Raw genomic sequence first — 27096 nt, 5'->3', positions numbered from 1 at the left:
GTCAGATCCCTGGATTCACAAGCAATTTAGCTTCAATGAAGAGAATGTGGACTGCTTTTTGATTAGCCTTCTCCTTTAGTACTAGTCTTTGTCACGGATGAGTCTGCCCTTCACATCCGGAGTGCTGACAGAAACCCAGTACGAAGGCTTTTGTAGAGATGAATGCTCAAGTATGTGTGGACGTGTGGATATGTATATGTGAGAGCATATGTTTATGGTCTACACCTACTGTTGGGCGCTGATGACATCAATGGGGATGTCATAGCAGCTAGCCCTGCTATGCATGACGGACTTCATGGTTTTCAACCTTGCGAGTGACTCTGATGAGATTGAAATTGCACATATGTGTTGCGTTTTCAGTGGATGAATTTGTGCATGTTCCTGGATCCGATCTAGAGACATATAGAACCCTGGATTCTGATGTGGTTTTTTGATGCGCATGTCGAGCTAGTCAGAGTAGTGGGCTTTGTTTAGCAGTCTTACGTTGCTTCTGGCTGGTTATCCCTCTTGGTAGTTTGAGGCTTTGGGTTTTTCAATAAGTTTCTTCAACAATGGGATCCAGGCAAGTGGGTGTGGGTTGTAGCAGACAACCACACAAAGAGTCTTCCCTTCTTTGATTTTACGATAAGCAATGCCAGGAAGTTTCAGGTTGAGTTGCACTCTTTTTTTGGCTTTCTATTGACGGAGGGAAGCTGATCCCTCTTGTCCTGGGTGCTTTTCAGCTATTGAGTCTATTTAGCACTGCCTTTGGGAGTGCAGATAACCTAGGATCATTTGGATTGGGATAGCAGATCCAATGCATAGGTTTTCTTCCTACCTTTTCTTCTTTGATTGGGGTTCTATACCCTAGCTCTGGCCTCTTGGGCTGTGTTGGGTGGCACCAGGGTGTATAGTTTTGCAGACTTCAGGCCATCCCTTCTTCTTGGTATGGATGCTTCAGTGGATGCTTGCTGGGAGATTGTAGCGAGCATCACTATTTGTCATGTCTAGAGATCTAGATGCACAGAGACTATTGATGGCGACCATGACCTCCCAGCTCATACATGGCTAGCCGAACCAACTCAAAGAGAACTCAATTTCTGTTAAAAGAATCATGGTTAGAAACACTCCCTAGAGGTTAAGGGTAGTGTATGCACATGATTCACATGAAGAGGCACATGAATCAAACATGGTTCTCATAAATGGAGTCACATGGAACATGGCCAATTTACTTTGTGGTCAAGGATGTAAACAAGTGTGGTGCTACATGTACACAATGTGTGGATGTTGTACAACCAAGTGGATGGCTTACACCTAAACTTGGTGGAACTCTTGGCTCAATTTAGAGGAGCCCAAGAGAGTGGCAGCTCCTCTGCCTGCTGCTGCTGCCCCTCTGCCTGCTGCTGCAGCTCCTGCAGCTCCGCCTCCCCCTCCTCTCCGCCTGCAGCCCCTCTGCCCGCCTGCAGCTCTGCTTGCTGCAGCTCCCTCCGCCCGCCTGCAGCTCCCTCTCCGCTCGGAGATCCCTCCTTCCCCGTCTAGCCTCGCCACCCTAGCTCCTTCCCTCCCTGCCTAGCCTCGCCATCCGCCTAGCTCCCTCCCTGCCTAGCCCCGCCTGCAGCTCCCCCCACCACCCGCAGCTCTTCTGCCCGCTGCCTCCTCCGCCCCTCCGCTCCTACTCGCCTTCTCTCCCCCTCTTCTGCTTCTCCCTCCCGCCTGCTGCAGCTCCCTCTACTGCGCCCCCTTCTCCTCTTCTACTCCGCCTCCTCCACTCCAGCCAGCCACCCACCACCCCTTAGCTCCCTGCCCCCTAAGCTACTCCCTTGACCCCTCAGCTACTCCCCCTGCTCTCCAGCCACCCCCGCCTTCCCTACTAGCCCCCCCGCCTGCTCTCAGCCTACCTACAGCCCCCCCGCCACCCCTCAGCCTCTTTTCAGCCCCCCTGGGGATACCCCCCATCGTGGGAAGGGAGCTCATGTTCATGCTTCCGCTCCCACTCCCTCTCCCGCTCTTGCACTAAGACCTGCACCGAACACAGGTCAATCAAACGAGATGGGAAAAGGTGGCAAGGATACATATAAAGCCGCCAAGAAAAAATAGACACATCTGAAACTCGAAGATGTGAACACACGATACAGCTGAAGTGGACTTGGAGTGGACAACAAAGCAAAGGTGGGGCTCACTTCCGCCTCAGCTTCAGCCACAGCCTCAGCCTCAGCCTCAGCCTCAGCCTCAGTCTCAGCTTTGGTCTCAGCTACATCAGATACATCCTTATACTTAGCCTCAGCTTTAGCCTCAACGTCAGCTCTAGTTCCAGTTCCAGCTCTAGTTCCAGCTCCACTTCCGCCCACAACCTCTAGTGTTACAACTACTGGCTGTGATATACCCCTACCCATGACATTGATTGCCCCACCCTCCCCTAGGATAGAGGGGTTGTCACTGACACCATCTCTTCCATCTCTCCTTTCTTCTCCCACTACAGTTCTCTCTCCGATTATGACACCTACTTTGGAGGGATTGTATACTGTTCCACACCACTTGACCTTTCTCTCCCCTCTACGTCTCAGTCAGCCCACACTCCCTCACCCTGTTGGGATCGCCTCATCATCCCCATACCGCACCCATCTTACCCAGTCATCACCCAATCTCCAGTCTCTTCCTCACACTTTCAGGCCACAATCCTATCAGTTTCCATTAGAGCACGGATGAGTTGACTCCATCAGAGGCTTGGGAGTATTTGTTGATGGAGGTCCAGAGCATCCGAGAGAGCGAGAGGGAGTTGTCACGCTTCGCACAAGAGCAGACACGCTTCACCCAGGAGCAGGCACAACTCATACAGGAGCAGTCTCAGGCTATCCGAGTCTAGGTTGATCTTATTTAGGGGCTCAGACAGGAGATCTCACAGTTCCGACAAGAGGTCATTGCTGTACGTACAGTCCTAGGGAGCACCCCAGTTGTTGCAGAGGCACAGATTGCGAGCATGCAATTTGCCATTGAGGAGATGTCTAGATGGTTTCACGTAGCCAAACGGGAACCTGCAAGGGTAACCGTTTCGGCTACCCTCTTGGAGCAGTAGAGCAGAGAGCCAGCAAGGCTCTCAACATCAGAGTACGTGGGATTCCCCGCACTGAGGCTTCCCCGATGGCAAATGCGCAGGCCTTCGTGACTACTTAGGGGCGACTGAGCACAGGATTGAGAGAGCATGGCGGGTTGGGAGGGACCCCAACCGAGAGCAGCCCCTTATGATCTGGTTCCATGACACCCTAGGCACGACTTCCGGCTTTACATTGTAGGTCAGTCTTATGAGACCAGCCAACGATCTCCATGGACAAGGAACTCACTCCACTACAGGTTGAGGAGAGGCGTTTCCTGTTGCAACAGCGGGATCAGATCCGCAAAGAGGGGAAGTGGGCAGTAGTACGAGATGGACGACTCCTTACAGGCCCTCGTCGGACACCCACCTCTTCTCCCGCATATCCGAGATCCTATCTTGTACCGTCTGGAACTGTAATGGTACCTTATGGTTAGAACCAGGGAACTTCTCGGAATCCTATACAGGTCACGACATAGTTTTTTACACAGAGACACATCAGAGTCCAGAGCGCCCACTACCAGCAGTCAGCGGGTATACATGGGAGTCTGTCTATAGAGATGAGACGAGGGATACAGGAGGGGTTTGAGGATTAGGAGGAGTCGTAGTCCTTTACAGATCCACACTTTTGGGGACCATCTCAATGGAGCAGAGAGATCCACACTCCAGGTTTTTTTGGCTTCAGATCTGAAACATGGATAGCCGAGATTTGTTTATTGCAGTTTGCTACTTCCCCCTGAGATCTCCTGCTTTGCCAGAGATATTCGAGGGGAGGATGAGACATCCCCATTTGCTGTCCTTTATTAGTCCATCGTTGACTTCTATAGGCGCGGGGAAGTCCTCCTAGTTGGGGACTTCAACACAAGAACAGGTGCTCGTCAGGCACTACTCCTCGACTTTAGGGATGATTCCATTCTACTGCCAGACATTGACCTTGAGGAGGCAGGTATGCTACGAGTTTCGGCTGACAGACGAGGACCGTTCACATCCTATGGGCAGACCTTGTTAGACCTGGGCAGGATGCATGATCTCATTATCTATAATGGTCTTGACAGATGGCTCGCATTAGGTGGCTTCACTTGCTTTCCACATGGGGGAGGCTTCAGTGTTGTGGACTACATCATGGGATCCCCTGCCTTCACATCTAACATCATTGACTTCACCGTAGCACCTCTCCCTCCAGGGGCTGACCATACCTATCTTTTCTTTAGCATTTCTACCCCCCGCCACACAACACTTTCTACCCCGTTGAGCTCTTACTCCACTTACCATGATATACGCTTTGATCGCAATCACTCACCTACTTACTCTGGCCATCTGTACATACTTCTCGCATACATTGACTTTATACCCTTACTAGAAGACCGTGCTGTCCTAGTCACTCGCTCACTACACGAGGCCTCTCTTCATGCCTTTCCCCACACCACCCGCTTCACCCACCCACCACCTCCTCGGACCGTACCGTGTAATAGCTGGTACGATGATGGGTGTAAGGCTTTACGCCGTCAGCTCAGATTCGAAACAAAAAACAGCCTTCCGAGTGAACCAGAGACGCTACGCGAGTAACGCTGTTTGGTACGCAGGAAGAAACTTGACTTCGTGCGTCGAAACAAGGAGGAGCTACTGAACATTTTGTTCAATAACAACTCTAAGGACTTCTGGCGAAGATTTCTAGAGGGACGGTCCCCCCCACTGCTCACTGACACTAAGGTGTGGTTTGATTATGCACGCACGCTCTATGATATCCCAAATCAGCCAGTCCCTAACCTATTACATATGCCACGCCCCACATCTTGCACCCTCTTAACTAGGGGGGGTAAAGGATGCCGTAATGAAACTTCATAATGGCCGAGCAAACGATCATGAGGGACTATGCATTGAGTTCATTGCATATGGGATTAACCTTCTAGCCCTGATCTTAGCCAAGCGATTTAATGAAGCCGTTTGCTTGGGATTTCCATGCACCTGCATCATCAACACTATCTCACCCATCCACAAGGCAGGGGATCCCATGAACCCGGAGAACTACATGACCATTATGATTGGACATGTCATGTCCAAGATTTATGCATCAATACTTGATTCTGAGGTCAGCAGATTTGCGGAGTGTCGAGGACTCAGAGCAGTGGGACAGGCTGGTATCAGGCGGGATCATGGGACCATGGACCACATTCTCGCGCTCAGATGTATCATCGAGGAGGCGAGGGCACGGAAGCAGAGGGTTTACTGTTACTTTGTGGATTTCCATGACACCGTTTCGAGAGCCCGCCTCATACGACGCCTATAGGATCTAGGTTACGACCATGAGATCATTTGGGCTGTCATGGCACTTTATGAGTGAGTTTTAGGCAGAGTCCGGACAGGATCCGGATGGACAGACGAGATCATGAGCACTATCGGGATCAAACAAGGGTGCCCATTATCACCTACCTTGTTTGGCCTCTACATCAACGAGCTCGAGAGTGTGATGTAGGCACAGGGTGGGGTAGACTGCTCTCTCGCGGGCACGCTGATCCGGATATTACTTTATGCAAATGACGTGGCTTTCAGGGGCTCCAGAGAAACCTAGATGCACTACAGTCCTTTTGTGAGTCTCATGATTTGAAGGTCAACTTGGGTAAAACCAAGGTTATGATCTTCAATACATGTGGAGTCGTCATGCGCGATGAGCATTTCACATTTGATGGGTCTCCTGTTGAGGTAGTTTCATCATACACTTATCTAAGGGTGGTCGTCTTTTTCGGACCCACCTTCACCATGAGACTCGTGATGCAGGCGCGCCTAAGCAGAAGATATGCTTCATTGGCTAGACTAGAGAGACAGTGCTTCCGCTCTCATTTTCAGGATCTACGGACCAAAGGGTTGCTTTTTGACTCCTTGGTCCACCTTGCAGGGATGTATGGCAGTCCATGCTGGGGGCCCAATTTGTCGGATACATAGTGGGCCAGGGTGGAGCGGCTACAGGTTCTCATGTTATCGCGGATGATCCGTGGTAAGCCATCTGTCCCTCACCAGATCATTTGGGCAGAGTTTGGGTCACCCCCATTACAGCTAGATGCTGCATTTCAGGTCATTACATATCTGTACCGAGTCAGGGAGTATGGGGATTACACATCCGGGCGTAGCAGGATACCATGGCTAGCACTGTCCTCTTCTATGGCACTTGCAGCAGGGGGAGATTTGAGGTGTTGGTATGCACGCACAGAGAGATGGTTTGCAGGACTAGGGCTCCACATGGACAGACTATCTCCTTTCCAGTACAACATGGATGCTCCTTTCTCTTCCCTCCTATCACACGAGGTCAACCAGGTTATCCGTGAGGATCTACTACAGCTACACACATTCCGGACTTGGTTGGGCTCGAGTGATCTTCCAGTGAAGCTGGGCTTCTACAGAGATCACTTCCTACATATCACAGCGGAGGGTTTCATTGATCCACCAGTATACACGCAGATTCACCTACCCCACTCACTGAGGATCTCCCTTCGGCAGTTCTGGGTCTGTTCACATAGACTTCGTATCGAGAGCGGCCGAGCAGAGCGGTTATCCAGGGAGAGGCGCATATGCACATTGTGTGACATGCAGGAGCTTGAGACAGAGGAGCATTTCATCTTCAAGTGTCCTGTTTACTATGAGATCCGAGGGCGTTTCTACTGCCTCTTTAGAGATAGTTATGGGATGTTGACCCATGTCCTCTCCTACCTAGACCAGCGATGCTTGGCTGGTTTCATTCATGAGATGCTCAGACACCACGATAGGATACTCCGAGCACGGAGACATGAGCAAACTTCTCCCTCGAATGATACCTCTTAGAGCTCTATCACGGAGTTCTTCAGCCAGATGACATAGACCCCCACGAGGCGAGACCTCGACATGACCGTGACTCGGAGCCTGTGACCTGATAGCTCAGACAGAGGGTTGACTCACAGATCACACTTGGAGACATTCCCTCCTTGTTTAGGGTTGGAGCCCGACCGACGGGGGTCACAGTGGCCTTGGTTAGACGCAGAGCTATGACCAGGAGACGTATCAGGACTGCACCCTTGAGGGGGCGACAGTGTTCTATTGCTGACCTAATGCCTCCACTTCCACAGCCTCATCCATTCTGATGTCCTGTTGATGACGATGATGATGATGATGGTTATGATGATGCCGACGATGATGCTGAGATTGATATACATAGTCAGGATATGACTATGTTGTACTTACGACTTAGTACTGCCATTTTGCATTTTTTGCATTCTGCATTGGTGTGGATGGTCGTTTAGTAGCTCCACTACCACAGCTCATTGTATCAGGTTTTTCACAGTCTCATAGGCCCATCGGTCTTCTGAAGACTTTAATAAACTTTCTTTCTTTCTTTCTTTCTTTCTTTCTTTCTTTCTTTCTCTCTCTATAGATCCTTTGAATGTTGACATGGTATCAGAGCTTAGGATAGCTCAATCTTTGAGAGGTTTTAAGTGTGAGATTCTTTCATGGGGTGCATTGTAATTTTAGTAAATTGAGTGTTGCTGTTTCTGAGACTTTTGAGTATATCTCACGTGGATGTTTCTGTCATCTGGAGTTCTTGAAGGTGATTTGAGAACTTGTGAAATAAATGTGTCAGAGATCTTGAAGGAAGAGCTGTGTAAAAGCTCAGAAGAAAGCTGCTGTGTAGAGGTGCAAACAAGTCAAGAGAAGCTCAAATGGAGCTACAGTACAAGAAAATCTCCAATGAAGGAGGTGCTTGAAAGCATGACCCATGAACAGCAGCCAAGAGAAACTCTAGAATAGCTTGCAAAGGAGTGGCAGCGCAGCTAGCAGATCAATGTGGTGGCTTAACAAGCAGAACTACAGGCAACAACGAATCACTGTATGTGACACCCACAATGTGACTCTTTCCGAATGTTACATTGAGGTAGGGTGTTAAAAGAATCATGGTTAGAAACACTCCCTACCTAGAGGTTAAAGGTGAGTGTATGCACATGATTCACATGAAGAGGCACATGAATCAAACACGGGTCTCATAAATGGAGTCACATTGGAACATTGCCAATGTACTTTGTGGTCAAGGATGTAAACAAGGGTGTGATGTACACAATGTGTGGCTGTTGTACAACCACCAAGTGGATGGCTTACACCTAAACTTGCTGGAACTCTTGGCTCTATTTAGAGGAGCCCAAGAGAGTCTTTTCCATGGACTGAAATACAAGGTGCCTGAAGTTTATAGACTCTTAAGTCTCATCATGTGTGGTCGTCTTTCTCTCTCCTTATCTCCTCCATGCAGAAGTCTTCTATTTCTTGCACGTGATAGCTTCCATTGTTCTCTATTCTCTCACTCTCTCTAGAGCTCATTGATCCTTAGAATGTTGACAATTTCAGCCTTAAATAAACATTAGCTCCCTTGCTCGACCTTTCCTGCAACGGCGGCTTCATTTGTATGAAGAACCTGAACACCCTGCTGCCACACCCCTCTTCAGGTTGAACAAATTAGGTTTAATGTTTGTGGATTGTGACAGTTGAGGATGACAATTTCAGACACTTTATTCTCATGGTGTGCATATGATTTGCAGATCTTAGCCAGGCAACAATCACAAAGGGAAGAAGAGCTTGCACAATGCCGACGCCACATACAAGCTTTGCAAGTATAAAACCTTAAGAGTTTTGCTTTTATGATGTAGCATGCAACTTAAAGAGTAATTCTCAGAGGTACTGTTTTGTTCATTTTAGAAAACCTTGTTTGGGGTCTTGACTGTTATTGTGGTGGTCGGTCTTTGCACAGGAAGAACTTGCTGAATTGGAACATGAAAATCGCCTTCACGCCCAACAGGTTTCTTCTTGACTACTTGCTTAAGTCTGCCTTATATTGTATTATGGTTTTTTTGAAAGTTTTTTTCCTCTTATAGTGGCCACGAAGTGCCTATTTTTAGAGTGGCATTGTAGGCTATGGATATTTTGATATTAAATTGTTTTCCTGGCTGAGCATACTGAGCTGGTTGCATGGGTGACCTTTGTCCCACGTCGATCTAGAAGCTTTCTCAAATCAATGATACTGAATGGACAGTTCCAGTTCTAATTTCATTCATCTTGTCACTTTATATTTAGAGCAAGCTAGGCTTTTTGTCAAAGTGAGCTTCGCTCTTTAGGGATAGCCTTTTGTCATGCCCACATCTACCCTTCCTTTCAAGATCTTGTAACTCAGCATTTTCATCTGGACCTATGTGTTGGCATCAATGATGTAAGTAGAGATCTCATAGCATATTAGATTTTTAAATATTAATATGCAAACCTGCTGCCAGACCAAACAAAGAAAAAGCTTCCATGATAGCACATAAATCCACCTTATCATCTCTAGGAGCAAAAAAGGAACCATCTGCATATGCATGTGCCACAAAATGGCTTCCATCAGGTAACTATAGCTTATGTAGGGCTTCTGCTGCAGTGAGCTGATCCAAGTATTTGAGCTTTGGATTGGCATAAAGCAGAGCACTCGGAGGGCATCCTTGATGATCTGACTTACCCAAGGTCTAGTCAGGCGTGAGTTTACGACCCAAAATGCACAAAGCTGAGCTGTCCTGGATGCCCTGTATGCCTTTTTGAAATTGGTTCCTTAAGAACTCATTTGAAGCATTGTGTCCATATGCACTTTCAACCACTTTATCGTAGAAGACGTGGGTTTGTTCTTGCAAAGAGCAATCATTCAAAACCACATCCCACCATTTTCTTACACCCATAACACCATGCACAAATCTTGAGCCCGGTGAGGAAGTTTTGGCTGTAGGTACTACACTCCAATTACGAGATATGCTAGGTCTGGGTTTTTTAGGGGAGTGCCAAGCTCGAAAGCACTCAGAAGGCATCCTTGACAAACCGCCTTACCCAAATTCTAGTTAGGCGCGATTTCACGACCCAAAATGCACGAAGCTGAGCTATCCCAGGTGCCCTGTGTGCCTTTCTGGAACCGGCTTCTCAAAGAACTCATCGGAGTCTGAAGCAATGTGTCCAGATGCATTTGCAACCACTTTATCAAAGAAGACATTTGCTTGTTCTTGCAAAGAGCATCATTCAAAACCACATCCCATAGTTTTCCTACACCGATAACATCATGCACAAATTTGGAGTCCAAAGAGGAAGTCCCGGCTGTAGTTACTCCTTCAGTCCGATAATGAGATAGGCCTGGGCCTTTTAGGGGATCGCCAAGCTCTAGGAGCTGGCTTTTTTTTATATCAATAGGTGGAAGAACAGTAACGGGTTATGGATTGCCTTTACCCTTATCAGGAAGAACTGATTGTATAGCATTTTCGGACACCACCACATATATCCCCCCCCTTCTCCCCCTGCCCCTTTGGACTGTGTACTGTTTGCTGGTGCTTGTATTGATTGTGCAGGCAAAGCAGCAGTAGGTATTTGATATAAAACAATGTGGCATTCAGACTGCATATGCCCAAAAGTTCCACAAGTAAACATGAGCCTGCAGATGTCCCCCATTTGAGCATGAAACATCCTTGTTTATTGGGCATTCCATCCATTTAAATGCTTACCACCACATGAGGTGGCGTGGGATTATCCGTATCCCCAAGTATGCAAAATCTGTGAACCTTGCCAATGGAGTGAGGCGGCCATACCCCCTTTCCCAAGGATTGGGCTATGTAAGGCATTGCAGCTTGGCAATACAAAGGAACATCAAGCACCACAATGCATACAGGCATTTGTGTCTGATCAAACTCTAATAATCTGTGGTCAGCGACTACGCATAAACATGAACCAACTGTAGTCCATAAAATAATGGAGATTTTTCTAACAACAAGTTCTTGTATTTAGGTTCCGTGAATATTACCTTGTAAAAGCCCCTTTCTATGATGTAACGTCCTCTTACAAAGCAGCGACCTAAAAGAGCCTTAAGCAATTGACCCACATCTGGCGCTGAAGGCATTCAACCTCGAAAGAAAAGCACAATTGCATTGTGAGCCGGCTCATCACTGGTTCAAACATTGCGTGTCCCGGCACTTCCACCTTATGAGCTCTCATATGGAGTGCAAGGTATAGATAATATCTTTGCCAAATGGCAATAAGGTAGCTGCCGGGTGGACTTAGTAGCCTCCCATCAAGGGCAACCCAGATGTTCCAAGCAATGATGTTGGACACCCTCTCCCATATACTGTCATGTAGTGAAGATCTGGAAGACCCTTTGTCCTTGGATCTTGTAGATAGGTGTAATTGTGTGAATTGAGAAGGCGTGACTCCTCTCCGTCAACTAGGCTGCCATGCCCCAAGTGATGCTTTGTGGCATTCTTTGTGTCCTAGCCAAAATCCGAAGGCCCCCTTGCCAAAAAGTGCTTCCATTTTAAGAAAATAGCTTACCTAATCTTGATAACATCGGTTTAACTTCTATATTGAAGTCATCTCAAGTTATGAGTGCTCCTCATTGGATTAGAGGAGTTTGGATGCATCCTATAATTGCTTGGAAATACGTGAAAACACTAGGACAAAAGGCCTTCAAGTATGTAGAGATTGGTAGAAACTTTACATTGCATAGAGACCTAGCCATTCTTAGTGGCCATTGTTGTTGCATTAATAAAAAGTTTACTGCTTTCACTGATATTTCTTCAATACATGTTGTTACTTTGATACTTTTGTTTTTCCAATTGCTTTTCTAAGGGATATTTTCTTAAAAGACACGACATTTCGACTTTCTTCTTTTAAGAATTTGTGCCGATTGAAAGCCATAGAGAAAGGAGTTTCAAAGTTTGCTATTGATGTAGAAGACTCTTTAGGGGTCCAAGGTCTCTTATCACATTGGAAATCGACAGTTTTGAATCTAGTTGGTTCAAAACGAAGAGAAATTGCTTTGGTTCGCACCTCTGAAGTGGTAGCTCTCTCTTCAGAGCATGACATATTTCTGTGTAAATCGAGGAAAAGTTTTTGGTTTCTTATGTAGACAAATTCTCAAATAATTGTCTTCACTTACAAAAAGTTTTATTTGCAATCTCTACTAGGAGAGGTTAGCTCTGTAGCAAAGACGTTCTATACCTTGAAAGGAGTGACTTTTGGGTTCATTTGCTACCTAAGTCTTCCTAATTTTTGTGTAGTTAAGTGGTTGAGTTAGTGTTTCAAGTCCATGTTACCCACTGTCCATGAAACGTTGGGAAAACCTATTGAGAGAGGTGGATGTTTTCAGCAGATTTAAGTCCATTGAGCGACTGGGGGAGCAACCTTGTTCGTCGAAGATCTGTGCGGGAAGGCCAACCGCATGGGAGCAACAATCTCCTCTCTTTGGGATTTAATTCTTTGTTCAAGGATCCTAAACTTACAAATCTGATGATCACAACCTAGGACAAAGCAGAGTTTCTTCATTACTTTTATTGTACTACAGATCTTTCTAAAAAGTATTAGGATTAAATTACTAGATTGAGTGATAAAGGCACTGTAACTTGCATAAAGATGAGCGAACCTATAGAATTCAGAACTAACCACTCCATATTTAGCCATATCAGAGATGCTTAAGTCAATATGAGGCATTCGTATTGAATATACAGCATACTCGGGCTGTTGTCGTTTATCATAGATATCAACTTGTAGCACTAAAGAAGATTGAGTTCCACTGTCTGTACAATTTAGAACACAAAACTCTCAAATCTCATGTATGGAGCTATCACTTCCAAGCTGCTAGCCCCCCCTCCCCCCTTCACACCCGATCTCTCGCCCTCCCCCATTTGTTCTGTGCCTCCTCTCCGCCTCCTGTGAAGGTAGTTGCACCTCTTATGGTGGTGTCTTTGGTCCATCTGCTGTTTGCGGGCTCCTTCAGTTTGTTGTAGGCCCGGTCCTGCCTTCAGTTTGGCGCGCCAGCTAGTTCAGCTGCTGCTGGCACCTTCCCCCTTGGTCGCGACAGGTTTTGAAGCTGAGGAGCTGGTACCGTGCCCCCCGGAGAAGCCCCCCATTTTGTACTTGGGCTGCAGCTGCTATTCGACTAGCAAGCTGCAGGTTTGAGGCTCCCGTGCTGGCCTTGGATTTCCTCTGCAAGGCTCGGGTTTGGAGCTCTTGCATAGGTGGTTGTCATTTATCATAGAGATCAACTTCTAACACTAATTGTAGGTGAGTCTTGCGCTAGAAGGAGACACATTCAGGAGGTCACCATCTATGGAAGGGGGGTCTTTCTTCTCCACTGGAGATGGCTTGAGATACTCGTCACTTGTCGAGTAGAGCCCCATCTACTTTGTCCCTCACTTGCTTTTTTACTCCTCACTTGGCTTCACATTGGAGGATATGGATACGACTCATCACGAGCCGCGCTTCCCGGTGGTGCTCCACTTCTTGGGGCTCTTGAAGGAGTATTGGGTCATCCTTCCCTTCATTGGTGGTGTGTTTGGCATAGTGCTAGAGGCTCCACCAGACACAACAACCTCTGTAGTGACAGATGATGGGGTTCCTAGACTCTGACTAGTGGTTGAGAGTCCAGAGCTCGTACCGAAGAAAATCTACCTCGAGACCCTTGACGGGGCCGAGATTCGACAGAGGAGGATCATGGTCTCAGGGCTATTAGGGCAATGTTTGCAGTGTCGGCAAATGGGCCATCTAGCGTGGGACTGCCCAAGAGGATAGCGATGGGTCTCTCCTCCTGCAGGCTCGACTAGGTCATCAGAGGGATCCTCAGGAGGATAGAGAGCAATGGCCTCGTAGATAGCAGTAGCAACAACATCAGGAGTTCAAGACTCCTTGGGTGGTGCCCTCTATGGGGAAATGGACCATAAGAAAGCAAGTAGGCAGGTAGTGAAGAATCGCAGGCGGCGTGCCAAACTCAAGGAGAAGGCATGCTTGGAGCAAGAGATAGCCTCTCAGTCTCAGGGAGAGCAGGTTGGGAGTGCCCCTTCAGGTCGCCATGAGATGCCAGAGGATGAGATCTTCTTTGATCTTTTGACGGATCCGCCTCTTGCAGAGGTCCAGAGTACGTAGACACCTGCATAGCAGTAGGACGTTAGAGCTGCCCCCTTCGCCTTCCTGCCCAGCCGCCCGGGAATAGGGGCTGAGAGCACTCAAACATCTACACATCAGACAGCCACCAAAGCTCCCATTACTTCAGTGGTTGATCCCGTTAGAGGTCAACATCTCTTGAGGTCACCTAGAGAGAGGGCCTTGTTTGTGGGTGTGCCCGCCCATTGAGTGAGGCTAGGGTAGAGTGAGGGCCAGTGTTGTCGGTGTGCCCGCCCCTCTTGTGAGGCTTAGGTAGAGTAGGGTTTGGCAGGATGCTCAGTGCAAGAGCGCTTGCCAAACGTCGCATTGCACCATCCACATGTTTAAGATGTCAGGCTCCTTCAGAGTGTCCTTCATTTGCTTTGGCACTGCCCGTGTTCTAGGAACCTCCTCGGGAAAATTTCAGATCATCTTTGGCTCCGTTTCCCAAGTCACATTTTTGGGAAACATTTTTGGTTATTTGGCAGATTTATGAGGTCTTTGTCTCAATACTCACTATTTCTCTCTTGGGTGAGATATTGGGCTCTTTGGACAATCTGGAGTGAGCATAATTTGGCATACCTAGGTCGGCAGATTCACATGTCATTTGAATCTTTTCGAGCCTCATTGCGGCAATCCTTATATGATGCCTGCCATGAGGGTGATATGGATACTTCTTGCATAGAGCTTTTCTTTTTTATGTTTCTGATCTTTGGGATCCTCTCCATTTCGGAGACTTCCCATCTTGTAAATTTATGAACATATAAATATACTGCACTGGATATTACAAAAAAAAAAGTGTGTGTGAGAGAGAGAGAGAGAGAGAGAGAGAGAGAGAGAATAAGTCAAGTGTCTTGTACTAACTATTCTTTGCTAAAGCAACTATCATATGTCTTCCTTTCCGTTTCTTTTAGCATATGATTAGTATTGTCTCAAGGTCAGCTATGAATGTACATTCTTCTTAATGAAAGGTTCTTTTACCCAAAAAAAAGTTTGTATATGCATATATATGTATATATGTATATGTATATGTACATACATATGTATGTAAGTATGTATGTATGTATGTGTATGTGTGTGTGTAAATGTTTTTTGTTTGGGCTCGCTAATATGTATGTATGTATGTATGTATGTATGTGTTTGTGTATGTGTATGTGTATGTCTGTGTGTAAATGTTTTTTTGGGTTCGCTACTGGGCACGCTGGACTCTATGAAAGAATAGAAATCATAGTCTTTGGTGATCCTACCTTTTCGCTTTTTTCTTTCTTCAAGCACTCTTTACAGCAATCCTTCTATGATTGCTTGCAAACTAAGTACATAGATCGTGATGTGTATCTGTCTTATACTGAGATTTTCTTGTGATGTAATCTTTTTCACATCCCGTTTTGGGATAGTGATTCTGGAATATAAAGCAACAAAATTTCCACTTTTTAAGTGTGGTGTATACATACACATATACGTATACATATATACACATACATATACATCATACACACATGCACGCACACATACATACATACATGTATGTATATATGTATGCGTGCGTGCATGCATGCGTACGTGTCTGTAGGTGACGTCCCGTTGCATCCTTTGTGTCCTATCCATGATCCGGAGGGCCCCTTGCCATATCATTTGCGTACGTTGTGGGGCAGCGAAATCGTGTGCACATCGGTAGCAACTCCCATCCACTTGCATCTGCTCTCCAATGGCAATCCCTATGGGCCACCATTGAGAAGAAATATGTAATCCTCTGTGGGCGTAGGCTGATCCACAATCGTGTGCAAACTCTGGTAATGACCTACTGCTCTACCCAATGTTGCTCTCCCAAGCTGAAGACGCTGACCAATTCATGTAGTGACAGCTTCTTCATCACCGTAGATTTGCGTAGGAATTTCTGGAGGAGGCTCTGGAAATCCCTCAGGAATAGAAAGATCACTCTTTTCTTTTGGCTTTCTATTCATGGAGGGATTGCAGTGAACGAGTGGAAATCACGATTGGGGCTGATCCCACTTACCCTTGTTGTCATTCTGCAGAAGAGTCAGTGCGACATTGCCTTTGGGACTGTAGTCAGGCAAGGACTGTTTGGAAAGGGGTTGCTTGGATACTCAACATTTTTCATACTTCTTCTTTCTTCATGACTTGGGGCTCGATCGCATGGTTATCCCTTACTAGGCCCCAGGTGTTTTATGAGGGTGAGCCTTCTTCTTGGGCACTCTCGGTCCGCCAGCAGGTGATAGAGCCCTGCTCCCTTCAGGATGTACCACTTACTCCCTTCAGAGCTTCTCATGCTTCAGTGGACACCTCTTGGGAGATTTTGGCTAGCATTTCCTCTTGGCACATTTGGAGAGCCAGATGTGCAGAGGCCTTGGATGGCACCTAGATACACCCATCACTGGTCACGGGTATTTGGACTGACACGGTTCACACTTTGATAGCCATTTGGGCTAGCATGCGCGGCCCTTCACGGGCAGCCTCTTCTCGGAGGACTGTATTTCTTGGAGTTTGGAGGGGTTCTCCCTTTTTCTTGGAGGTTTCTACCGGATTGAGATGGCACTATCAGCCCCAATCCTTTCTTTTTTTCTTGAGCTTTTCATGCATTGCATGGTGTATCCCGTATGGAGCTTGCTCTAACGGTTTTCTTTAACACTTAATAGAAGTCTCTTTTTGCAAAAAAAAAAAAGAATAGGAAATCTTGTTTCTCAAGTTTTCAAATTACAGACGTGAAAAAGATAGACGCAAAGTTTTAAGAGTTGAAAAATTAGCCTTGCATTCAACTTTTATTAGATGAAATCTAAAAAGCAAAACCTTGATTTGAAAAAGAAAAGGTGCTCATAACTCTAGGAGACTCTTTATTCCAAAAAAGCATTGGTATTCCAATAGGCAATAATTGTGTTGTTTTCTTAGCAAACTTCTATCTTTTTACTTTTAAATTCAAGTTTATGCAACGATTTATCTCTTGTGAGACCTGTCCAATCATTTTTCATAAACTTAGTCAGGTTAGAAGATTCATTAATAACTTATTTGTCCTAGATGTTCCTATTTGTCCTGAGACATAAAAGCTGAAATATCTCTGGAGGACCAATGCAGTAAAGGCAAAAAGAACTGGACATAGGACATTACAATGGACTGTACTATTCTGAGCCTGACATGAAGAGGCCAAGTAGAAATTTTCCAGTAGTCCAGTTTATGTTGAAGTCTTTGGAAGATCCATTTTAACTGCTGCTTCCTTGTGATATGCCATCCAATAGGATATCCCAAATGCCTGACTACATCTTTGGAATGCACCACCTGACATGGCCAGAGAATAGAATGCTAGTCACATTGTTTCAAGGGAAGCAATTTAGATTTGTCAAAATTGACATGCAATCCCGCTGCCAAACCATACAATGATAGGGTGCTCATGAGCATGTGAACTTCCCGGGGAGAATTCTGTGGCATAAAGAAGGAATCATCAGCTATTGCTTGTGCCAAAAAAGATGTAGGCCCAGGGATTTTAAGACCAGTCATCTGTCCTATGTTTGTAAGATGATCAAGATACATTAAGAGGGGATGGGTCGCAATGGCATAAAATAGGGCACTAAGAGGGCAGCCCTGTCTAACTGATCTGCCCAATGTCCATGACCGAGATAGATGACCCCCAAGAATGCACTGAGAAGTAGAGCCAGAATAAAGCCAGTAAACTGCATTTGCTATCTTGGAACCAAAGCCCATCTTTGTCATGATTTGAGAGATAAAATCCCATTGAACAGTGTCAAATGCCTTAGGAATATCTACCTGCAATATGAGCACATCTTGATGTGAATACTTAGCATATTCAATTGCAGTCAAGGCATTGGAGATATTATCATGGATAAGGGCCTTCATCATCATCAATATGGGTTTGTGTCGCGCAGCCCTTATCCATGAGGGGTTTCATTCTTGCCCTGATCTGCCATTTATGCAATTTCCTCTGATCATTAGCAGTCAATTTAATCTGAGCATGTGATAGGGTATCATTTTCTGAATCAGAGAGAGGCCGCAACTGAGAAAATTCAGTCAATTGTTGTGCTGTCCTTTTTGCCCATTGAACCTCATTCCTCCATTCAGTCATGTGCCATTTGCCATACTCCCTAATGACATTCTACATACGAGAGACAAAACTGTCCCAAGCATAATTCATGTCCTCCTGGGCATGCAAAGGCAAGGGATGAATTGCAAGTCTGATCATTTGCTGGAAATAGTGATGTAGGAGATAAGCCTGATTGACATTCAATAATTTACTGGAAAGAGGTGGCAACACACACACACACACACACACACACACACACACACACACACACATGCATGCATGCATGTATGTAAATGCATATGTATATGTACATGTACATGTAATGTATATATCTATATGTATACACATCTCTCTGTGTGTGCGTGTGTGCGTGTTTGTGTGTGAGTGTGTGTGTGGATCTGTTCTGTGGCTGATGTGATTCATGATGATGGTTCCATGATCTCTTTTCCTTTGGCTGTGAGACAATATGGTTTAGGGATGCACTATGGCCCTCCATGGCAAAATATTACTCAAATGCTTCAGCCTTTTCTGCTGGTGCCACCATTGAGCTTAAGGATAGGCTTGAAGATTGGAATCTTCATTCCTCAGGTTCATCAGCCCGTCCCTTGAGGTTGTCTCACATTATGGTACCTTCCTTGTTTAAAGTTTTGCTGCCCCCACCTTGGGTTTTAGATAAGGCAAATTAACTCTAGCACATGAATTGCCTGGCAAAGTGGTGGCGGAAGAGATTGCGGCAAATTTGGAGTTCCAAAGTTCCTCTTCGACAACAGGTTTTTTTGTGGTGGGTGATGCTAGTGGTTCTTTCATCTGGGCAGCTCTTGGCATGAAGACATATTGCTCCGGCTATTTGTCACAGATGTTTGGCTCCACGGGAATCTGTGCCTCATCTCCTTTGGCATTGTCCACACACCCGTGATTTCTTGGGTCTCCTTGCGCAACGTTTGAGAGCTATATTTCCTATTGCTACCTTTGGGAAGCATTTCTAGCTTTTTGGGACTCACCCACACATAGACAAGGGTTTGAGTTGTTCTTCACTTAGGTTTGTTACTGGGCACTCTGGACTCTATGGAAGGATAGAAATCATAGTCTTTGGTGATCCTACTTTTTCAACTTTTCCTTTTTTTCTGTGCTCTCTACAACAATGTTTCTTTGATTGTCTGCAAACTCATCACATAGACTACAATGTATACTTGTCACATATAGTGAGATCTTCTATTGATGTACTCTTGAGCTCCGCATTCAAGGGGAGCTACTGTGTAATATAAAGCGTAAAAAATTCCACACCAAAAAAGTGTGACAGAAATCACAGTCTTTGGTGATCCCACTTTTCCCATGTTTCCTTCTTCCCGATGTCACTCTAGCAATCATTCTATAATTGCTTGTGTGCTCGTCAAACTTACACATGACATTTTATGATGTTGCACTTGTATGTTCCCTTTGCTCTTTGTAATATAAAGGTATATGGATTTCACTTTTTTTTTTTAAAGTGAGTGAGTGTGTGTGTGTGTGTGTGTGTGTGTGTGTGTGTACTTGTATGATAGCATCCATGTGTGTCAACATGAGGACTTCTGCTTATGGCCATTGGACTACTGATCATTGGGAGGTTGTCATTGGGAGATTTGTAGGGAAGATACCCGGCTGTCCTTTCTCTACTGCTCTGATACTTGACTGGAAACAAGTACTTTCTAAGGTCAAATGGGCTCCCGATAATTGCTCGGGGACAAACTCAATGAGGAAAGAAAGTATTCATTGGAGTGCCATCTTTGACATTCCACTTGCTTTACAGGAACCTGTTCGGGCATATAATCTCATGAAATTGGGAATTAGATACATCAATGATGGCTTCTTGCATAGAGCTTTTCTTTTTATGTTTCTGATCTTTGGGATACTCTCCATTTCGGAGACCTCCCATCATGTAAATTTATGAGCATATAAATATACTGCACTGGATATTACCAAAAAAAAAGTGTGTATGTACGTACATGTCCATACATATACATGCATGAATATGTATGCACGTGTATGTATGGTTATACATATATAGGTATAAGTGTCTATATGTACGTACATACATGTATATATGTGTATACATGTATGCACATATACGTATGTGGGTCTGTATGTTTATATATGAATGTACATGTATGTACGTACATTCATATTATATGTATGTTTCACACACTTTTTTATTATTATAGTGAAAATCTTATATTTCTGTGTGGGAAACCTCAAAAGAGGTAAAAACCCACCAATAAGTACAAGAAAAAAAATTACAAGTAAAGCCTCAGAGCAAAAGTCATGACGCAACCAATTAAAAAGTTACATATCAAGCTGGAGGAGGATCAAACACAGCATCCTCCAGCTTCAAATTATTGCTCTGTAAAAACTGATGCAGTGATGAAACCACACCATCAATAAAAACCAGCTGTTTTTTGCCCTTGTGATTCTTCTTGATATAGGCTGGTACCTGAAATTTCTGAATCACAGGGTCAAAAACCTGTTGTAACGTGGGATGAAAAGATTCCAGTAAAAAAGGCACTTCTGTATCCCGAACAGAAGGATACTCTGGCACAGGCATTTGAGGCAAAGAAGCTAGATCAACATCTGTATCCTCCGACGAAAGAGCTGCATCTGATAAAGCAGGACTCAGCATTTCAGCTTCACTTTGAGAATCAACTTGAGAAAGAGCATGTGCAGCATCATGTATGATCCGGCACATCCATATCTAGAGGAGAAGGAGGCTGATGATGTTCAACGGGAGTCGGATCCTGAACTTCTTTAGCAAGAGGAAGATTAACCTGTGATGCTTATCCAGTAAAGCCTTAGCAGAAACCGGAGGAGAAGGAAGAGTAAACTTTACAGTTGAAGAAGGAACAGGAGGAGTGGTCATGGAAGCCAAAGGGCAAGCATGAGCAAAATGACCAACTTGCTGGCACCGATAACATGTTGCAGGAAAAGAGGCAAAATGCAGCCTGATGCAGATGAGCAAATCCCAAATCAAGATCCAGAGTAGAGGGCACGGGCTGGCATCATATGCCATAAAATACAAAGGCGAACATCCCGAGTAGCCTGCAAAAACTCATGTCTCAAAATATGTAGAGGCCTCTCCAAAAAAGCTGCAAGAGTAGGAAGATGCTGAAGACGAGGCAGAGGCAATGCTTTGAGGGTAATCCAGACGAGATAGTGAGTCAGAAGAGAGGTAGACGGATCAAAAAGCGGATCCTAGGGCATCACATAAGCAAAGAAACCAGCCCCATCAATACCAGCATGACTGACAAGTAGCTCCACCACATCAGTCGAAGAGCAGTGAGCATAATAAAAACCTTTGCCTAGAAAGAGAAAGGAAGAAAGGCAATCTTGTCCCACTGCAACTTCAACCCAACGATGAAGTTGAGCTACAGATAAAACCCTGCCCATAAAGTAGAGACAGGCCTCAAACTGTTGAGCCTGTCGAAGACCGGAAACCAGAAGGGCAGAATCCAAAGAACAAACAAGCGGTGAACCTGATGAAGGAACATCTGTAACTGAAGCAAAACACATCTGGCGAAGAAGGTCTAGCTAGAGGGAAGACGAAGGACCATCCACAATATCCAGCTTTGCCGATTTAACCAAAGTGGAGGGAGGCAAAACACCATGCTTCCGCTGAAAGAAGACACGTGCAGGAGGAGCAAAGGCAGAAGGGGGGGCTGAAGCAGAGAGAACGAAAGAGCCATCTGTCGGAGCAGCAGGAAGAGGGGAGGAAGAAAGATCAGGAAGAGATTGTATCGAACCCGACTGTACGGACATGGGAGTAGGTATGGATGAAGAAAACTGTACGAAGAGGGGAGTCTGCAAGGATGACCATACAGGTTGCATGGACGACCGTACATCAGGTACGGCCTGCGCAGAGGCAAAGGAAGGGGCAAGAACAAAGGGGAGCGCTGAGGGGACGGGCAAAGAAGGTACGGCTGGGGGCGGCCTGTGCAAAGGTTGCTGCGTAGAAAGTATGGGTAGCAGCGGGTTTTGTACTGGGGTTGACAGAGAAGATACGGAAGAAGGCGTAGCAGCAGCAGGTTTTTTTGGGTGAAATCTTTGATTGATTATATTATATGAGTAGCAATCTCAAAATAAGGTGCTACAATTACATCAACTGAAAATTTCAGTATATGCCAAAAAGACCTCATGATCTGTGCAGCGGGTCTGCAAGCAATCAAAGAAAGATTGCTGCAGAGAACGCCTAAAAAAGCCAAACAGAGAGAAAGTAGGATCACCAAAGATTTTACAGTTCCTATATGTCCATAAAGTCCATAGTGCCCAGTAGCAAACCCAAACGAAGAAAAGATGAAACTCCGGTCTGGATGGATGAAACCCAAATAGCCCGAAGAACTTCCCAAACGGAACAGATGGGAATCTCGCTCGCAGGCGCTATCAAAGCTGATGAAAAAACTCATGAGAGCACGGACAATGAATGCCAAAACAAGTGAGGCACAATCTCCGAAGAAGCAGAACATTTGTGGCAAAGTGCAAGAGCAATGTGTCGATGAGCTAATAGCTGTCCAGATGGAAACACTCCCAAAAGAACTCACCAAAAGCAAACATGTTGCCAAAGCGGTACTTTATAGGCCCAAAGTTGCTGTAATCTTTTCCTCCACCACTTGGTTGGGCGATGCATTCGCCAAACAGAATCACCTCTCTGAGAAACCCAAGGTTGAGGCAAAATGATTTTATACAATGCAGGTACAGTAATTTGAGATAGCCTCAAAGGACGAGAAGAGGACCTTGGAGAAGTCAAAGTCCAATCTTCAGCCGGTCCTGGAGTTCCAAAGGAGGAATCGGAACAAAAGGCGAAAGCATAGAAGTAATTTGTCGCCACAAAGGACGATAATGAGAGCCTAATCCATATGTAGTGGCTGCTAGAGAAAAGGGGAGCACAGTACCAGCATCATCTATAACATCAGCAACCGAGGTGATGCCTTTAAACGAGACAAAGTAGGAACGTCGAGGTTCCTCTAAAGCCAAGGGAGGCTGAAAGACTTTCGACCAATGAATGCTTTCAGCTCTCAAAGAATTCCCAAGCAAAGATTGCCGTCCATTCCATTCCAGATGAAAAAGAACATGCTTCCAGTCAAGAAGCAAGCGGGAGACAAAAGGGCAGCCAGGCAAAGTGCCATCAACACAGCCAAAAAAGAAATCCCAGTGATCGAGTTGCCAATGACCAAACACAGAAATACTGATATGAGTGACCAGAGTCCTAATCATAAGAGCCCAAGGCTGATCACCTTGCAGAAATTGCAGCAACATTTTCCCCCTGTGGGCAAGAATATGCACATGAATATCCGTGATGTTCAATCCACCATGCATCTTGGGAGAACAAATGTGATGCATCAGAAGCAGCCTGAGACTTTTTCTGCCATGTTTGGATCGCCAGAAGATTTCCATAAAGACAGACATGAAAGATGTAAGATCTGCCTTAGTGAACATCATCAATGGCAAGTAAAATTGAATATATGCCACAGACTGCACTATTCGAAGACGAACGTGCCAAGGCCATGTTGCCAGTTTCCAATACTCAAGCTTTTTCCAAAGCTTAGCCAAAACCCAATAACTTGCAAACAGCCCCCACTTGAGCTTGTAAAAGGCACTCCCCATGGAAACATTATTCATAGTAACTGAATATGAAGCTGGAGTGGGATGATCCGTATCCCACAAAATGTAGAAGCGATTCGAATTTCCATTGGGTCGCGGTGGACATACCACCTTACCGAGGGAAGCTGCAATTTTAGATAGAAAGAAGACAAGCATTGAGAAAAATCCACAACTTCTACCCAAACAGGGCAACGATGCTGAATCAATGCCTGATAATCCTGGGTGGGAGACTAGGGTAGGACATGGACCATCTACTAGCCATAGAAGAGAGGAGAGTGCTCCAGCAAAACCTGACGGTGCTCCTCATCAGCCATGATGATCTCAAAAAAGCCCCTCGTTGTATAATGAACTAAGAACCACCCAGGGTTGGAGTCAACCAATTCCCAACATCTGCTGCAGCAGGCATCCGTCCCGGGAAGAAAATTATAATGGCATGCTTTGCATACTCCTTAACTGGATCAAATATATGATCCACTTTCGTCATAATGCCAGTGGTGGGAAGTGGATCTTTCCAACCTTTGCGGGTGTCTTCAAACCCTTCATGCATAACCTCATAAACAAGCTGAGCCTCAGCAGAGTCATGAAGGGAATCATTTGAATCCATCACCTGTCTTTGTTTCTTGTTGGAAACCGACTTGTCTTTGTGAAAGATTTTCTCATAGGAATAATCCGCCATTCGAGTTAAGGAAAAGGCTTGGAAGCAGCAACGCTTTACAAGGAGGAAAGCACAGCAGGTACGAAATTGTCCAGATTTTTCCTGGCTGTATGGACAAAATCGTACGGATTTTTGACAGTACGATTTTATTTTTTTTCCCCTGACAACAAAACTGTACGGATCTCCCCGACTGTACAGACAATACGGACAAACTGTATGGATTTTCCTGGTTGTACGGACAAAATCGTACGGATTTTTGACAGTACAATTTTTTATTTTTGCTTTTTTGGTTACTTTTTTGACGACAGAGCATATGGACACAAAACAGGCGTCAAACGGAACCTCGAGGGCGTCAAACTGAGGGAGAAACAAGCAGCTGCACACACACACACACACACACAAACCCGCCCCCCCCCCCCCCCCCCCCACACACACACTATGTTTCACACACGCAGACACACACACACTTGAAATCCATTTGTTATTATATTACAAAAAACAGCCCCAAAGAACAGGACAGCCAGTTACAAGCATTAGAAGATTTCATTATATGACAAGAAGGCATGATAATCTAGATCGCGCGCATTTAGACAATCATAAAATGATTGCTGTAGAGATTCCTGGAAGAACTGATACTTAGCTAGGGAGGGATCACCAAAGACTCGATGGTTGTGATCCTTCCATAAAGTCCATACTGTCAAATAACGAATCCAATAAAATAAAAATCATATCCCTGCCTTACTGGATGAAATCCAAACAGCCAGAATCGCTTGTCAAAGCAAGCATTGGGAAAACAAGCCTAAAGCCTTTGCTGTAGCAATAGCAAGAAATCATGAGATTCAGGGCTATGCCAAAACAGATGAGGCTCTCTCTCTCTCTCTCTCTCTCTCTCTCTCTCTCTCTCACACACACACACACGAGCAAGTGTTTGTACAATTGGTGCAATGTCATAGTTACAGGTTCTGTCTTTTATACGGGAGCTGGATGGTTTACCTTCCTGATTAACTGTATTTGTTTTGCATAACGAGTTTGGGCGCGTTTATATGTTCATGAAGGTAGTACTAATTAGATTGCTCAATCACAGCATTGTTGGTTTTGAAATTTATTCTGTAATCCTGGAAGTGAATGTACTACAAGGAGGCAGAGATTCGTGGGCATATTTTAATTCTGCGATATAATTTGCAACCACAGGAATCTGCTCTGAAAGAAGAGCTACGAAGTGCGGAACGGTCGAGAAAGCGTGAAGGAGTTGATATGACATACGTTAAAAATGTCATTTTGAAGCTTCTGGAGACTGGTTTGTATAATCCTACTGGACTTTCTCTTCTGGTGCTACAGCTTGGCACATCTGTAGGATAATGAGTGCAATATCACAAATTTGGTTTCGAATTTATTTTGTATGAGTTTTGGATTTCATGTACTATCTTTGCTGATAGTCTCAACTGACAGGTGAAGTTGAGGCTTTACTCCCAGTAATTGCAATGCTTCTGCAGTTCAGCCCAGAGGAGGTATGAAAACTGTCATTGCCTTGAATCCAACAGCCATATGTTGCAGTATGCATAGAAATTCGGCATTCTGAAGTTAATCGTGGATTACATGCCTAAACATCATCTAGATGTAGCCTGCACCATGTTCGTACTGGGTTCCCACAATCAAATTTTGGTGATTGCAGCTGAGAAAATGTCAGGAGGTCTACAATGCAGTACCTGAAGTGTCTGCAGCAGGAGGAGATGCAGCAGTGGCTCCTCGCACATTACTTTCAAGATTCATGTTTTCTAAATCAGGAAGATAGCATTTTGTAACTCTTTTATAAAAGTAGCTGCTTTTGGTCATGTCAAGCAAGCTGCACAGCTGATCAAATTGATCAAAATGTATATTTGGATATACCTGCATGATTAAACTCATTGCAGCTCAAAAGAGTTGAATGTGGTCCTCAGTGGATATTGCTTCATCGTTCACTGGTTTTAGTGCATACCAGATAAGAACTGGATGAAGAAAGCATCATGCTATTACATGACCCATTCGCCTCATCAGAATACTCTCATTGTAAAGTGGAGATATTCTTTCAGACAAAGTGCTATATAAATGTAGAGGTACTTCTTTTGTAACATCGCGATCTACAGTACATAATTTGAGCTTCTGGAAAACATTGTAGACATCATTACCTTATATTTAAATTTGACATCTTTTGGTAAGCAGCATGAGGGAGAGGCTGAACTTTAAACACGGTTCGTGTCTGGATCCCAGTGTGCATGTTTTGCTCAGAACAACAGTACATACAAATGTGTCACTTGAACTATGGGTGTATCCTCCAGACTATATGGTCTTGGGTTGCATTAAGAACTATTCCCATGCATTGATATTTTTCTTCACTGGGGGTCTTTGTTGGGATGCCTCATTGCAAAGTACACCCTACCCTGACCAAAATTCTGTTGTCGATGCTTCATTAATATTTATGGGAGTTTTTTCTATCCACATCTGTTGTCTCCATTTGCCATTTTACATGGTCTTTTGTCAACACTCTTGACTATGTTGCCTTTAATTTTTTCGATGTGTGATATTTATTGGCAGGAAAAATTGCTTAATGGATGCACTTTTCAATGGTTTATTGGAATAGATATCCTTTCATGGAAAGCAATTGAGATGTCAGGATACCATATTGATAGAAAGTAATATTTGGAAAGCATTTATATTCGATTGGCAAATATACTTAAACCATCTTTCCAAGAAATTTTCATGTTGAGATGTGAGCAGACGGAAAGTCAGCCTAGTCCT

At 45.0% G+C, this 27096-nt stretch overlaps 1 protein-coding gene across 1 annotated transcript in view; it reads left to right on the top strand.

The window, feature by feature from the left end:
* Nucleotides 1-26650, top strand: part of ATGRIP (Golgi-localized GRIP domain-containing protein) — a 157093-nt gene extending 130443 nt beyond the window's left edge. The window contains exons 22-26 of the mRNA XM_087374604.1: nucleotides 8620-8691; nucleotides 8829-8876; nucleotides 25513-25618; nucleotides 25771-25829; nucleotides 25994-26650. Of these exons, the coding sequence (XP_087230730.1) occupies nucleotides 8620-8691; nucleotides 8829-8876; nucleotides 25513-25618; nucleotides 25771-25829; nucleotides 25994-26113 (405 nt within the window). The 3' untranslated portion in view covers nucleotides 26114-26650. The remainder of the gene's footprint in view (nucleotides 1-8619; nucleotides 8692-8828; nucleotides 8877-25512; nucleotides 25619-25770; nucleotides 25830-25993) is intronic.
* Nucleotides 26651-27096: the final 446 nt, after the last annotated feature.

Source organism: Dipteris shenzhenensis, chromosome 5, assembly GCF_047967505.1.
Source record: "Dipteris shenzhenensis isolate YYH24624 ecotype China chromosome 5, Dip_SZ_1.0, whole genome shotgun sequence".
NCBI classification, from domain to species: Eukaryota; Viridiplantae; Streptophyta; class Polypodiopsida; order Gleicheniales; family Dipteridaceae; genus Dipteris; species Dipteris shenzhenensis.
Note: the sequence above shows the minus strand (reverse complement) of the source record. Positions and strands in the feature narration are given on the sequence as shown.